The sequence below is a fragment of the Marmota marmota genome, unplaced genomic scaffold (assembly GCF_001458135.2).
Source record: "Marmota marmota marmota unplaced genomic scaffold, marMar, whole genome shotgun sequence".
Taxonomy (NCBI): domain Eukaryota; kingdom Metazoa; phylum Chordata; class Mammalia; order Rodentia; family Sciuridae; genus Marmota; species Marmota marmota.
In genome coordinates, this window is record NW_026000026.1 from 25,289,590 (window position 1) to 25,304,279 (window position 14,690).

The 14,690-nt window shown below is 44.6% G+C and overlaps 1 protein-coding gene across 2 annotated transcripts in view; it reads right to left on the reverse strand.

Annotated features, from left to right (window-relative positions):
- Tm9sf4 (transmembrane 9 superfamily member 4) overlaps positions 1 to 14,690 on the reverse strand; it is a 50,743-nt gene that overhangs the window by 17,146 nt on the left and 18,907 nt on the right. Inside the window, exons 2-6 of one of the 2 annotated variants that reach the window (XM_015481772.2) lie at positions 11,240 to 11,353; positions 8,793 to 8,892; positions 2,569 to 2,737; positions 2,338 to 2,467; positions 1,161 to 1,284 (exon numbers count right to left, since the gene is read on the reverse strand). In XM_015481772.2, the coding sequence (XP_015337258.1) occupies positions 1,161 to 1,284; positions 2,338 to 2,467; positions 2,569 to 2,737; positions 8,793 to 8,892; positions 11,240 to 11,353 (637 nt within the window). Of the gene's footprint in view, positions 1 to 1,160; positions 1,285 to 2,337; positions 2,468 to 2,568; positions 2,738 to 8,792; positions 8,893 to 11,239; positions 11,354 to 14,690 lie in introns of those variants that run through there. The other variant, XM_048811122.1, reaches the window with a different exon arrangement.

Here is a 14,690-nt window from a genome sequence, read left to right on the forward strand (position 1 = left end):
CTGGCCTCAAGGGTCTGAGAGCTCAGCAGGCAACAGTGGCTTTTAAAATTATATCCCCTAGGGCCCTGACCTTCCAAAGGGCCTTTGGGGCTGCGAGAGGTGTATGCATGGGGGGAGGGGAGGGGAAGGGGGGAAGAGAGGGGTCCAAGTCTAAGCCCCTCCTTTAGGCAATCAATCTCTTGCACTTGATTCAAACATCCACTTACTTATTCAGTCAGGCCCATTCAGCACACGATAGTGGCTCATTCTATCATGTTTCCTCATTCACTCAGTCTGCCCCCATGACTTTAATCACTTAGGTGCTATCTCCATTCATTTAATCATTTTTTCATTCTGCCATTGCCCCATTCATTCAGCCAACAAACATATGATAGGCACCAAGTATGTGCCAGGAACTGTGCTGGGTGCTAGAGATAAAATGGTGAGAAAAGGAGACAGAGACTCTAATCTCAATGAGTCACTGATGGAGCAGAAACCTCAAAATAATCAAAATAATCTTTGAGCGTGTCCATCATGCTCATAGGAGAGGCAGCATGGTGCCCTTAAAGTATGGGATCTGCTTTATAAGGCTTCTGTGTATGACTCTGGCCTGCTGCTTAATTGAAGACCTCCCTGTGGAGTGAGGGCCTACAAGGGAGGGGGAGCTAGATCAGGTCCTATAAAGCCTGTCAGGACTGGGCTAGGATCTCAAAATCCTACATAACTGCTGACCCTGGGCAATTTTAGTCTGTACCAATCACTCACACAGAGGGGAACAAGACGGCTGCTGCCCAGCAGCTTTGCCTGCATCCTTACTCCTTGTACTGCAACCCAGGGTGAGCTGCCTGGTTCTTGTGAAGAGGCTCAACAAAGCCTCACTTGCTGTTTGGTCTCACCCAAGTTACCAACCTCTCTGAGCCTCTGACTCCTCATAGGTAATCAACACCCTCCTGGGGTTGCTAGATGGTGGTAAGCTGGTGGGTGCCCAGCCTATGACATAGCAGATGTCAACTTTCCCTTGATCCCCACATTCTCTTCTGGAAATACAGTGACCCTTCTGTGGCCAGACCCATACTTTACACCTGGGCCTACTGGCCAGTTCAGGGGTGAGAAATGAGAAAACTGAGTGGGAAGCACAGGCCCATCCAGCCCTGCCCCACTGGTCAGACCTCCCCACTCACCCTCCAGCCTGATGCTCTGGGGAATCACCTCGAAGCGGACGACGCGGTATGTATGCTCCTGGTCCTCCTCCATGTCCTCCCGGTGGTAGTAAAGGATGAACGAGAGGTGATTGTGAAGGTAGATCTAAAAGAGAGCAACAGAGAGAACAATACAGCTGGCAGCCAAGAAACAATCAGAAGCCACTCAGAGAGACCAGCCCAGGCACTAGGTCCCTCCCCTCGTCCAACATGCCTGGTTGTACCAACCTTCCAAAAACACTGCTTTCTTCCTATCACCCTCCAACTCCGAAGCTCTCCAGGGCTCCCTGGGGGTTATCAGATAAAAGTCCTATTTCCTCAGCCTGGCATTCAAGGCCTTCTACCCTCTGACCCTAACAGAGCTGGCCATCAGCATCTTCTAAGATACACTAGTCCACCTGGTTTCCCCAGCCCCTGCCTGCCTCACAGTCCTCCATTCTCATATTCACTGCAGCTCGCAAGCCAGCACCACTTCCTCTTGGCTCAAGCCTGCCTATTTTCCAAGGCCTACCTCCCCTGTGGCACCTGGATGCACAACGAGCTTCCCTGCTAATCAGCTGAGAGGACCCAAGGCCTCACACTGCGAATTTGCTCCCAAATAGGAAAGAAGTCCTTTGAGTACAGGGGCTGCACCTCAAATGAAATCTTTTTGTCCTTTACTCCTTAAGTAATATGTTTTCAGTTTAGAAAATGGGATAACATGTAAAGAGAACAGTTAGTCACTGTCGCCACTATTAGCTTATTCCTGGGATTTACATCACAAAGCGCTCACAGATTTACCCTGGAGAACAACCCCAGGGGGTGAATATCATTATTATACACATTTACAGATTCAGAAACCCAGGCTGCCCACCTGCTCATGCTTGCTACATGGCCCTCTTCTGTATACTGAAGAACTTCCAGATTTGTCTGGTTGAATTCTATCAAAACAAATTCTAAAATTTTAGCAACTGGCTTTCTGCACTTTACAGAATTACCAGAGCCTTATCCAAGGCTGCAGACTTCCGACAGACCATCTCCTCTAGAGGCAATGGGAGAAATATGCCTTGGACTGACCCTATCTTTCTGTCACAAGCCTAGAGAGGAATGTATCCCTCTTCTCTGTGGCCCCCAGTGCTTATGGCTCCCCAGCTCTTTGAACACACCAAAGACACTCTACCTTGTTGACATCTGTGAAGCCGAGCCGGTAGCCATGTTCAAACTGCACATCTTTTTCTTTCTTCTTGTCATCACTGTCGCGGTTGGAGTAGAGCTCCAGCCGGGTGGCCACAGGCAGGTTATCGGCAATGCTGGAAACCCAAGGCCCCACTCAGTCCCTCTGGACCGCCTCTCCCATCAGCTCCCTCCCCTAAGTGACTGCGAGGCCAACAGGAGGCAGAGGACAACTTACAGGTGGACATAGTAGTCTTCCGTGATGCGCTCAGCCACCAGCCGGCTCTGCTCCACTGTCAGGGTCACTGGCTTGTTGGCCTGGCTGCATAGAACTTCACACTTCTTCTCACTGTTCATGAGAACCTGGAAAGGGGTGTTGACAATCCGGTCCCCTCTCAGCACCTCTCCTGCCATAAGAGAGACAGATCGAGCTCAGAGTCTCAGCCCTGAGTTTGCTGAGGTCAGCAGAGTCACAAGTCGTGGGACGGCAGGGCAAAATGGACTTCCCAGGACTTCAGCAGTGCCTTGACCTGGTCAATGCTGTGTCTCATCTGTTTGTGCCCAGCCTGCCCATCTAACAGGCCCTCTGTCGTCCTTCCTTCCTCCTTTGAGTTCTAGTACCAGCCTATCAGAGCTCATCACATGACCACACACCTGGACCTGGGGTGCCATGCCCTGTCCCACATGCCTGGCTACACACTCAGCTTCCCTTACACCCTCTCTGAGATGCCCTTCCTGACCTCATCAGCACAGTGTTCTTTACTTTCCCCCAGTCTCCTGTGCAGAGCAGAGGCAGCATCGTGTACTGAAGAGATAGCTGACTTCAGGCTATCTGCTGTTGTGCCCTGCCTCTGCCACTTACTAGGTTAACAGTCTTGGTAATTCACTTAACTTTGCTGAGCCTCAATTTCCTTATCCATAAAATGGGATAATAACAGTACCCATCTCACAGAGTTACAGTGAGACAAGTAAAGTCCAGGCACAGAGCAGGCAGGCCAAGGATACCATTTTTTTTTTTTTTTTAATTTGTTTTAATTAGTTACACATGACAGTACAATGATCTTGACATATCATACATTTGAATCAGATGGGGGTATAATTTCTCATTTTTCTGAGTGCACAGGTTACAGAATCACATTGGTCATGCAGTCACATATTTACCCACAGCAATAATAATGTCCATTTTTATTCTGCTATCCTTCCATTCCGCCCTTCCCCTCCCCTCCCATCCCTCCCATCACTTCTCTCTACCCAATTTAATGTGACCCACTTCTTTCTTTTTCCCTCACATCTTCATACCTGTATTCTGTATAACGAAGGGGGTCTCCTTCCCTCTTCCATGCAATTCCCCTTCTCCTTCCCTTACCCTCCCACCTCTGTTCCCTATCTAGAGGTAATTTTCTTCGCATGCTCCTCTTCCCTATCCCATTTTGAGTCACCCCCTTATATCAGAGAAGACATTCGGCATTTGTTTTTTTGGGATTGGCTAACTTCACTTAGCATAATATGCTCTAGTGCCATCCATTTCCCTGCAAATGCCATGATCTTGTTATTTTTTAGTGCTGAGTAATATTCCATTGTGTATAAATGCCACATTTTTAAAATCCATTCATCCATTGAAGGGCATCTAGGTTGGCTCCACAGTCTAGCTATTGTGAATTGTGCTGCTATAAACATTGATGTGGCTGTGTCCTACAGTATGCCGTTTTTAGGTCTTTTGAGTATAGCCCAAGAAGAGGAATAGCTGGATCAAATGGTGGTTCCATTCCCAGTTTTCCAAGGAATCTCCACACTGCTTTCCAAATTGGCTGCACCAATTTGCAGTCCCACCAGCAATGTGTGACTGTACCTTTTTCCCTGCATTCTCGCCAGCACTTGTTGTTTGACTTCATAATGGCTGCCATTCTTATTTGAGTGAGATGGTATCTTAGAGTAGTTTTAATTTGCATTTCTCTGATTGCTAGCGATGGTGAGCATTTTTTCATGTATTTGTTGATTGATTGTATATCCTCTTCTGAGAAGTGTCTGTTCAGGTCCTTGGCCTATTTTTGATTGGGTTATTTGCTTTTTTGTTGTTTAACTTTTTGAGTTCTTTGTATACCCTAGAGGTTAGAGCTTTATCTGATGTGTGAGGGGTAAAAATTTGTTCCCAGGATGTAGGCTCCCTATTCACTTCACATATTATTTCTCTTGCTGAGAAAAAACTTTTTAGTTTGAATTCGTCCCATTTGTTGATTCTTGGTTTTAATTCTTGTGCTACAGGTGTCTTATTAAGAAACTTGGGGCCTAACCCTACGTGATGGAGATTAGGGCTTACTTTTTCTTCTATTAGACGCAGAGTCTCTAGTTTGATTCCTAGATCCTTGATCCATTTTGAGTTAACTTTTGTGCATGGTGAGAAATAGGGATTCAATTTCATTTTGTTGCATACGGATTTCCAGTTCTCCCAGCACCATTTATTGAAGACGCTATCCTTTCTCCATTGCATGCTTTTAGCACCTTTGTCTAATATAAGATAGTTGTAATTTTGTGGGTTGGTCTCTGTGTCCTCTATTCTGTACCATTGGTCTACCAGCCTGTTTTGGTGCCAGTACCATGCTGTTTTTGTTACTATTGCTCTGTAGTATAGTTTAAGATCTGGTATAGCGATACCACCTGCTTCACTCTTCCTGCTTAGAATTGCTTTAGCTATTCTGGGTCTCTTATTTTTCCAGATGAATTTCATAATTGCTTTTTCTATTTCTGTGAGGAATGCCGTTGGGGAGGATACCATTTTTATCATCAGCAATACCCCTGCACCTTTTCATATGTCAGCAATGTTATTTTATTTTATTTTTATTTTTTTTTAATATTTATTTTTTAGTTTTTGGCGGACACAACATCTTTGTTTGTATGTGGTGCTGAGGGTCGAACCCGGGCCGCACGCATGCCAGGCGAGCGCGCTACCGCTTGAGCCACATCCCCAGCCCCAGCAATGTTATTTTAAAAAAAAAATTTTTTTTAAGTTGTAGTTGGTTCAATATCTTTATTTATTTATTTATTTTTATGAGGCTGAGGATCGAACCCAGTACCTCACACATGCAAGGCAAGTGCTCTACCACTGAGCTACAGCCCCAGCCCCAGCCCCAGCAATGTTATTTTGTACACTGTGTTAATATATTTGTGATTCTGCCTCTTCTATCTGATCATGAGCTTTTTGAGGGGAGACACTATTTCCTGTTTATCTCTGTGTCTTTAGATCCTGGTTAGGCAGAGAAGAAAGCAGGGTGAAATCGAGCACTTGACATTTTTAGCCAAAACATCTTTTTGCTTAATGAACCGGCACACCCCTTGCAAGACTGTCTGTCTTCAGTAACCTGCTGCCAGATGTCATACAGACAGGCACTGAGCAATTAGGGAGGTCACCTAAACTCTACTGAGCTTTCATCCTGAGCTGCTCAACAATTCTACTGTGATGATGTGAAACTGGAGCAAACTGAAGGAGAGCGCCCAGTACCAACAGGCAGGACGAATGCCCCCACGTGCACTTGTTCTAACACTTGCATACCAGTGTGGATCTGCTTGATACAGCTGTCTGCCTTGTCACCTAGTCATTTGTTTCTCCATCATAAACACTTACTTACTTGCCAAGGCTTTGAAGCTACAATGTTAGACAATGTTACGGTATGCGGGAAGTTGGACCACGATCAATAATCAGCAAAATGAGAATATACTGTACAACTGCTGTGGAGAGTGGAGTGGGTCTAGGAAAGGCTCCACGAGGAAGTGGTGCCTGAAGTGACTTTAAAGGAAGGGAGGAGTTAACTAGGCAAAGAGACCTGTGTGGCTGCAAATCAAGAGAGCTGGGGAAGGACTAGAGTGAGCTGGAGAGATGGGTGAGAGATGGAATGGAGCTGGACCCAGAGGGCCTGTGGGCCACCCACAGTTCGATCTTTATCTAGAAAGCAATGAAAGTCAGTGAAGGATTCCTGATATGATGGGGGAGATGTTTATCTGACTCTGGTCACAGAAAAATCACTCAAGTTGCTTTGTGCAGAAAACAGAGGATGTGAGAAGATGGTGGGGGCAATGGCAGCAGTCGTGCAGATGATTGAGGATGCGGCAGGAGGTGAGCATGAGGGGAGCCTGGAGCAAAGGGCACAAATTGAGGAGCTACTGAAGGGATAAATCTAGGGGCCTGCTGCAGACTGGATATGAGGAATGAGGGGGAATGATACGTGTTAAGAAGACTCGCAGGTTTCTAAGACCAGGCAGAACCTGAAAGCAGGACAGGAAAAACAGCAAACTCAGATGGAAGGTATTTTCAGTTTGGACACACCAAAGAGATATCAAGACTTAAGGCCTAGAGGAGAGATCAGGACAGAGATGGAGGCTGTGAGTGGCTGGTACAAAGGTGATAAGTACAATGGCAGTGCTCAATGAGCAAGGCAGAAGCCTGGCAAATGAGCACCCTGGCAAATGACACCTCAAGTGTGGATGGGTCACCCCTGAGGGGAAGTGAGAAGGAGAAGCTGAGCCTGGATGAAGGCCTCTCCCCCTTGTGTCCTATTTTAGAAGACTGGCAGTGCAGGTGAGCCTGCAAGGCTAAGGGATGGAGTGACCCAGTAGACAGCAAGGCCATCAATAGGACATCTGCACGGCCACAGCTAAAAGGTCATTTTAAAGACTGAGGACCAAAGAGGGACAGTGGCTTGCCCATGATCATCATGGAGTTGTGATGGTACCAGTGTCCTGCATTCTCTCCCCACACCCAATGCTACTGCTCACTTTCTTGAAGGTCTAGTAGGGAGCTGGCCTGAGGAGAGGAGAATCTGCAGAGAGAGGAACAGACCATGTAAGCTGGTACACTTCTTGATATTTAGAAATTAAACTTAAACCGAGAAAGAGGACATACTAGTCTGAAATGACTCATTTCTAATACGGAAGCATTTTTTTTTTTTTTTTTTAAATGGGGGTCTCCCTATGTTGCCCAGGGTGATCTTGAACTCATGGACTCAAGCAATCCTCTCAAGTAGCTGCGACTATAGGTATGTACTACCATGCCCGGCAATAAGTATTCCTTGTTCACAATGAGCCACAAGCCATGACATGGACCTGCTAAGAGCACCTACTACCATACCCCAGCAATGCCACAGATGATCCAACACATATGCCACAATATAAATCGCCATCAACATTGACAAACACAAGCACAGCCTTCAGATAGCCCTGGTGAACCTTTCTGGAGAAGGCAGCTGGGACAACAGAAATAACTCTGGCTTTAATAAATAAAAAATGAGTTAAAAGCTCAATTTCTTCACCTATTGGGCATATGATACTGAGTGGGGACAATTTTACTCAGCTAGCAGAGTTAATAGAAGGATCAGGCAGGACAATGAACAGAACATGGTGCTCAAAGGTGAACTGGAGCCACAGCTCCCAGGGTTCTGTGTAAGTGGCACTATTACTAGGTGGTCTACTGGGCAAGAGACTTAGCTACTTTGTGCTTCACTTTCCTTAAGAGATTATACCTCATAGGTATTGTGAGAATTAATAAGGTGAAGCACACAGATGATTAGAACACAGTGCTTGGCCTATGCACAGGTGGTATTTAGGGGAAGGGATGCAGCCCACTTTTGGTTAAACTAGCTCCATGACCTGCCTGTAGCTGGTTCAGGACCCTCAAGATCTGGCAGTAGGAAAACTTGTCATCTGGGGGTTCTGGAAGTATCTGAGCCATGAGAGCCCTAATAGAGAAGACAGCTCTTTCAGAGGCCTGATCAAGAACCAGTTCTCTCTTTCTTCTTCCTAAGGTATGAGAAAAGGAAAGGTCCTAGAGGTCAGGGAAAGCATTTCCCCAGTCTTAGCTCCAGGACTTAACACACAAGCCAGGCAGAGAGGAAGCACTAAAAACTGTCCTGAGCAGGCACCTTCAGTGTGAATGGGTCAAGTGTGGATGACAAATGGAGAATTACTTAACTTAGAATGAAATGGCTACCATTTATGGAACACCTGTGTCAAACACTGCGCTGGGTACTTAACACATTATTTGAGGCACCTCTTCAACAGCTTAGCTAATATGGCAACATCTCTGCTTGCTTTAGAGCAAAGGTAATCGCTCCCTCTTTCAATGAAAGGCAGAGCAGGTGACAGAAGCCACCAGAGAGAAGGGGATATTTAGAAATAGAGGGAAGCCAGTCTGAGTAGAAGCCAAGTGCTCCAATTCTGAAAAAGACCAGCTGGGTGGGTTCAAAGCTTAGTTTAGCCATTCATGGTACAACCAAAGGCAAATCACGTAATCTGCAAAATGGGAATGAAAACTGCAACTCCTCTCCCCCAAGAGCTGCTATGAAGATTAGATAAGCTAACAGGCACAGAAACTATGAGCAACAGTGTCTAGATAAGGGTCAACTGCTATTATCATTGCAAAAATTGTTCTGGGTTCCCCTTTGGGGCAGGCTGCAGCTGTGTGAGAGAACTTACCCAGATTCTCTGCCTTGTAGGTTATTTTGCTGGGCTGGCAGAAGGGCAATGAGTAGTATTCATAAGGCAGCTGAGTTCGAGAGCTGGTAAGCTTCACAGCCTGGTAGGAGAAGAGAGGCTGTTATTCCTCAACCCAGCAGAAACCAAGATAATTGCTCTAAGAATCCTCCCCACAGCCACACATATTCAGTACACTTGGTAGTATCATCCACCAAGCAAACTAACTGTAGCAGACATGAATATGGCCTACTATAGTGTCCATAACCCTGGATTATTTCACTTTTCAGTAATTTTAGACTGCAGTACAGATTTAGTTTAAAAATCACAACTGATTTAAGACACTACGAGTCTTGAACATTTTACTATCCTTTGAAAAGATCATTTTATTCTGGGCCTCTTTCCTAAGGAAATATTCCAGATGAGAAAAAAAGCCCCTAGGAACAAAGAGGGCACTCCTTATTCATACCCACAAGGCCTTCTTACTCCCCTGCCTCAAGAATTCATCCTGCTGCTCCTCTCTGACCCTTTCTAATGACTTCATGCATTTTGAATGCCCTCATCTGTGAGTCCTTCCCTAACTAATCCACCTAAAGGAACCCTCCATCTTTCCCAGTTCCAACCCTCTCAGTTTCCTTTACAACATATCAAATAAAAATGCAATGATTCAGCTTGGTGTGGTGGTGCATGCCTAAAATCCCAGTACACCTGTAATGCCAGATTGGGGCTAAAGCAGGAGGATCATGGGTTCAAAGCCAGCCTTAGCAAAAGCGAGGTGAGACCCTATCTCTAAATAGAATACAAAATAGGGCTGGGGATGTGGCTCAGTGGTTGAGTGCCCCTGAGTTCAATCCCTGGTTGTCTCATCCCCCATCTGCCAAAAAAGCAATGATTCTGTTTTATGAAACAGAAGCTAAGATTTAAATTCCTGGAGGGCAAGAATCACAGGTGTTTTGGTCATCTTATTAGCCCTTGTGCCTTAAGAATAAGGCAGAGTAGGTGCTACTAAATGTCTGCTGAATGAGAAAACCAACCCATCAATAGGCTACAATATTTTGTTCAATTCAACACTGTATAGCCATTGAGAATGAGGTATAAGATACAGGAACATGTATAGGAAATGATGCAAGCACACAGAACACAGCTTTAGAAAGTGCACCAGTCACAGAAAACCCAAACCATAAATAAGGGAATCATCAAAAATAGTGGAGCGGGGGATATTATCTCAGTTGGTAGACTACTTACTTGCACATAAGGCCCTGGGTTCAATCCCCAGCACCATAAATAAATAAATAAATAAAATAAAGAAAAAAAAATTAAATTTTAATATCTAACAAAAATTATCTTTATAATTTGGAAGCTACCCACCAAATTCATATCATCAAAAAATATAAATAATTTTAGAATTCTAGGTCTGTTTATTTAAAACTCTTGCTTTGGAATTAGGCATTTTTTTGGACTTCAGATAGGCAATGTGGCATGCATACTGTGGGTTTCATAACATCCCCAGATGGGTCGGGAGTAGTACCTCATGGTCCATGACCATTTGTGAAGAGAAATGTAAAAACATTCATACTAAGTGGGATAAATGATGTGAATAAGTAGCTTCATGTTAGTTGAGGTCAGGTCTTGCCTCCAGTAGCTTAGAAAAACCTTGGGTGTCAGTGGGAGAAAGTATTGCAATGGTAAAGAGATGGGGCCTGAAATACATTCTGTATCTTTCTTAACCATGTGACCTTGGGAAACTGGTTCATTTGCCCAGGCCTTGTCCGTATCTATAAAATGTACAGAAAATCTGTAAAACATACTTTGCCTTAGAGCATTCTTAGATAGGGGACATCCTGAGCTAAGCCAGGCCCAAAACCTGGCATGTAAATAACCCTCAGTAAATGTTATTTTATTTTTATTGTTTTCTCAAGATACGAGTCTGTCTCTAAGGAAGATACTTACAATATATAAACAATATGAGCAGATGCTATGAGTTCCACAGAGAAAGCCGGTAACTGAGAGGAGGATGGAGCCGATTAAAGAGAGAGTCAGAAATGCCACATAAGAAGAGGCAAGTGGAGTGAGACAAGAGACAGAGATGGACGTGGACACACACACACACACACCAACACACACACCCCCTTGACAGAGAGAGAAGGAGATAAAAGAGATCTGCATGAATTCAATCAAACAGAGAGAAACGGAACAAAGCAGAAGCACAGAGAGGTCACTCAATAGGACAGCCAGAGACACAGAGACAGAGATGAAGAGGCAGGACAGAATTCCCGGAATGCACGCTCCGGGGCACTCGACTTTGGGTCAGGAAGCATGCACTGAGCTCTCTTTTTCTCAGTGTCAATGGCAGTCATCTGTGTTCTCCGTAACCACAGGATGGACACGAACAGCTCACCACACACTCCAGCCTGACTGTCTAGTGAGGCTCCAATAGTGCAGAAACATACCTTGATTTCTACTGGGTCGTTCTGGTGGAAGTTGATTGGTGCAACCCCAGGGACGTAGAAGGCGTTCGTTTCACACTTGAGAGAGAGAAGTAACAGGGACCACGGCAACCATACCTGTTCAGAAGAAAGGGCACAGATGGAATGGGGGAAAGAAGTGAACTTTCTCCTACAGCAGACTACCCTCATGCCTGCTTCCAATGAGCCAGTGTCCCTTCCCCTTTGGGAAGGCTGCGCCCTTGTAAATGTTGTCTCCCAAATCCCCAATAATGGGCATGGTAGTACACAACTGTAATGTTGGCTACTTGGGAGGCTGAGGGAACACTTGAGCACAGGAGTTCGAGGAGAGCCTGGACAACATAGTAAGACTTTGTCTCTTAAAACAAAAGAAAAAAAAAAAACAAGCTACAAAACGATTCTGTACTTCCAGAAATATGCCACAGAATGGATCAGGTAATCAACATCTGGGCAACACTGCCACACAGGAGCCACACCTCCCTGCTTCTGGATCAGTGGGTTTTTTGTCAGCACTAGGGATTGAACCAGGTGCACTTAACCACTGAGCCACATCCCCACTCCCTGACTCCCTTTTTTGAGACAGGACCTTGCTAAATTGTTGAGATTGGCTTTGAATTTGCAATCCTCCTGCCACAGCCTCCCAAGACACTGGAATTACAGGCATGTGCCACTGTGCCTGGCCTAGATCACACTGTTCCTTTAACCACTTCATATATATCACTTTCCACTACAGCTCACAGGAAGTAAAGCTCCATAATGTTCCCATTTCTCTTTATATCAACAGCCTCTCCTTGTCAAGATGCTCCTATGTTACCATTTTTCTATGAGCCTTCTCCCAAAATGGAACAGGCCTCATCACCTCCTACCCTCCTCAGCTCCAGCCACAGGGACCCTCTAGCTTTCCCTTGACCCCAAGCCCTTCCCTAAGCCTCAGGGCCTTCACCTTTACTGTTTCTTCTGCCAGAAGGCTTCTCCCACATCTGCATGGCTCCCACATTCCTTATTTCACTCAGGTATCTCAAATGTCACCTCCTCAGACAAGATTCTATCTAAAATAGTATCTTTACGGTTCCCATGACCCATTTCTCTAGTCCCTTACTCTACTTTATTATTATTCCTGGATTTATCTACTTGACATGGATGATACAGATTTATTTGTATATTATATGTCCCCTCCACTTGGACATAATTTCTCCAGTACCATGAATAGTGCCCGGCACAGAGCAGGCACTCAGTAAATATCTGCATGTAGGATATGCACGTGGGAATCCAAGGCAAGCGAGACCAATTTCTGACCTCAATAGGTCTGCCCATCAAAGCTTCCCTTTCCCTCCATTAATATCAGCACTTTACCTGTTCCAGGAACTAGAAGAGTTGCCTCCTTCTGCTCCTCTGCCTGGTCTGAACAAGGAACTTTCATCATCCACACATCTGAGTCACCAGCTTGATTGTTTCTGTATCTGCCTTCTTTTCCCCCTTCACTGCTACTCTATTTCAGATGCTAGTTTCTTCCCACTCAGACACTGGCTACAGCTGACTCATTACTTTGCTGCGGCAGTCCCTCCATCCACCAAGTTATTCCCAGCCCCCAAAGACATACTCATGAATCTTTCTGAAGTCCAGTTTTGCAGGCAGTCACTGACTACCAAGAACACACTCATCTGTGTCTTTACCTGGACTATAAGTGGAAAAACAATGGCTTTAGAAGTTTTAGGTTCTAGCTGGGGGCAATGGTACATGCCTAAAGTCCTAGCTACTTGGGAGGCTGGGTCAGGAGGACTGCTTGAGCCCAGGAATTTGAGGCCAGCTTAGGCAACATAGAGAGATTCCATCTCAAAGACAAAAAAAATTAAGGTTCTGAGTTCAGTGTACTTTCTGTAGAAACACAGCTTGGTCAAAGTCTTAAAAGTACCAGGCATGGTGGCATACACCTGTAATCCCAATGGCTCAGAAGGTGAGGCAGGAGGATTACAAGTTCAAAACCAGCCTCAGCAACTTAGTGAGGCTCTTAGCAACTTAGTGAGACCCTGTCTCAAAATTTAAAAAAGGGCTGAGGACATGGCTTGGTGATTAAGCACCCCTGGGTTCAATCCCTGATACCAAAAACAAAAGAACAACAACAACAAAAAGTCTTAAAAGCAATACATTCACAGTGTTTCTCTTCAGGTTTGATGTACACTTTTATTAGTATCTAATACCATTATGAAATAAAAGTTTGACCCTGATAAAAATAGCAACATTGGCCAAGATAGGTATACTGTATTTGGTAGTCAGGAAGTAGACAGAATAGGGAGAACAGAAAAATCTTTAAAAGAAGGTAGAAAATTGATTCAAGGGACAGAATTCCACACTGAAAGGCAGAACCCCTCCCCACCCCGCCGACTGGACCCAGTGGTGGTGCTCTCCCACTCAGCTCCATCTCCAGTTCTTTTTATTTTGAGATAGGGTCTTGCTAAGTTGCTAAGGCTGGCCTGGAATTTGCGATCCTCCTACCTCAATCTCCTGAGTCCTGGGATTACAGGTAGTGGTTTCGATCCTACCTTTTATTCTTAAATAAATTTAGATTTACAGAAGAGTTGCGAAGACACCATGAGTTCCCATGTTATTCTTCACTCGGTTTCCCCTAGCATTAACATCTTTCATACCATGGAAAAAGCTATTAAGAAATAATATTTTGACTCAGTGGCAGAATACTTGCCTCGCATGTGTGAGGCACTGGGTTCGATCCTCAGCACCATATAAAAATAAACAAATAAAATAAAGGCATTCTGTTCATCTACAACTACAAAAAATTTTAAAAAAGAAAGAAATACATGTTTTTTTAAAAAGTAAAACCATTCAATGAATAATTCAAACACTATCCATGGGAAAAATGAATCTTCCTCCCATTCCAGCTACCCAGGGACAACTGCTACCACCAGTTCTTTTAAATCCCTCCAGAGGCATACTATGTTTGCACAAAGGGAAGGTTTTCAGTGCTGGGGCTTGCCTTGACTACAACAAACAGGTTTTGATTTTTTCTGACAGTAATGGAAAGCTGGCTTCAATGTCCGATTTTCTCTCCATGGGAGGATTTCCTCCACTTCATCAGCCATCTGAAGATTCCAGTCCTCCTTCTTGAAAGCTTTGCGGACACTCACTTAGTGGTTAGAATGTGTTTCACTTGAGAAATAAACATTGTCCTCCTTTTTTTCTCTAATTTCCCTTTATATCTGAATTCTGGTTAGCCAAGATATAAGGAAGACAAATCCTGTGTTACTGGCATAAACTGCCATTCAAAAGTCGCTTAAAAAACTCAATTTTTGAAAATGCAGAAAACAATTGTCACACAAAGATACTACTAGCAAACCAATTTGTTTTAGAGAAAGGATAAGGGAAGCAAAAAATTACAAAGAATATCTCCATAATAAACTCGAGTTTGTGAGCCAGGTGCAGT